Source organism: Aureococcus anophagefferens (genome assembly GCF_000186865.1).
Source record: "Aureococcus anophagefferens unplaced genomic scaffold AURANscaffold_526, whole genome shotgun sequence".
Taxonomy (NCBI): Eukaryota; class Pelagophyceae; order Pelagomonadales; family Pelagomonadaceae; genus Aureococcus; species Aureococcus anophagefferens.
In genome coordinates, this window is record NW_008705970.1 from 1 (window position 1) to 1,248 (window position 1,248).

General features: G+C 70.2%; 1 protein-coding gene across 1 annotated transcript; it reads left to right on the forward strand.

Annotated features, from left to right (window-relative positions):
• Positions 1–39: 39 nt before the first annotated feature.
• On the forward strand, positions 40–975 carry AURANDRAFT_35258 (hypothetical protein; the record flags this gene model as incomplete). Its single annotated transcript, XM_009044619.1, has 1 exon — positions 40–975. One exon carries the CDS (start codon positions 40–42, stop codon positions 973–975), a length of 936 nt encoding a protein of 311 aa, XP_009042867.1.
• Between the last annotated feature and the right edge of the window lie 273 nt (positions 976–1,248).

The following is a 1,248-nucleotide window of genomic DNA, read 5'->3' on the forward strand; positions in this document are numbered from 1 at the left end:
ACGCTGCCCGCAGACGTCAAGGGCATCGCGAAGCTCTCGATGAAGGACGGGTCCGACTACGACTTCGTCGACACCGTCGGCGACGCGGACGAGCAGACCCACAGCCACGTGCCCCAGTGCTGCGTCGTCTGCGAGGGCAAGAAGCTCCACTCCGCCGAGCTCGTCGCGCGCCTCGCGGACGCGTGCAGCGCGCCGGACCACAAGGTCATCGTCTTCTTCACGACCGCGCGCCTCACGCAGCTCTACAGCGAGCTCCTCGTGGGCCTCCAGGGCGCCCAGGCCCGGGGCCAGGCGCCGGACCTCGCCTTCCTCGCGAAGACGCGCATCCTCGAGATCCACTCGCGCAAGTCGCAGTCCCACCGCACCAAGGTCGCGGACGCGTTCCGCGACGCCACCGGCGGCTGCTGCCTCTTCACGTCCGACGTGTCCGCGCGCGGCATGGACTACCCGGACGTGACGCGCGTCGTCCAGTTCGGCGCGCCGGCGGACGCCGCCCAGTACGTGCACCGCCTCGGCCGCACCGCGCGCGCGGGCAAGGAGGGATCGGGGTGCCTGTTGCTCTCGGACTTCGAGGCCTACTTCCTCGAGGACAAGGCCATCAAGGCGCTCCCCATCGCCATGCAGCGGCCCCTCGTCGCCGGCGACGCCACGGGCGCCGTGCTCGGCCGCGTCGACGCCGCGCTCATGGGCGCCGCGCGCGCGCTGCCGCCGGAGACGTGCGGCGCCGCCTACCAGGCGTGGCTGGGCTTCTACAACTCGTCGCTCCGCCGGCTCCGCTGGGACCTGTGCCGAAATCAAATCTTCAACCCGACTTCAATGTGCGCGTATGCGAATGTTTCGACGCGAGGCTTTCTGCCGTGCTTCGAGAACTCGCTGAGAGCAATCGATTCGTCCAAAAATCAGCCGAATCGACTTCGATTTGACCGAGCTAGAGATTTCTCAAGTTTGGCCCCGACGTCCCAGCTCACTGGTTGATTTCCACACAGGCTGGGACAAGGACGACCTCGTCGCCGAGGCCAACGACTGGGCCAAGGAGATCCTCGGCATGGCCGAGCCGCCCCAGCTCCAGGCGAAGACCGTGGGCAAGATGGGCCTCAAGGGCGTCCGCGGCCTCAACGTCGCCAAGGGGCCGAGCGGCGGCGGCGGCGGCGGCAAGGGCAAGGGCGGCGGCGGCCGCGGCGGCGGCCGCGGCCGCGGCGGCGGCGGCAAAGGCAGCCGCTGGTAGGCGCGCGCCGGCAGGGGCGGCCG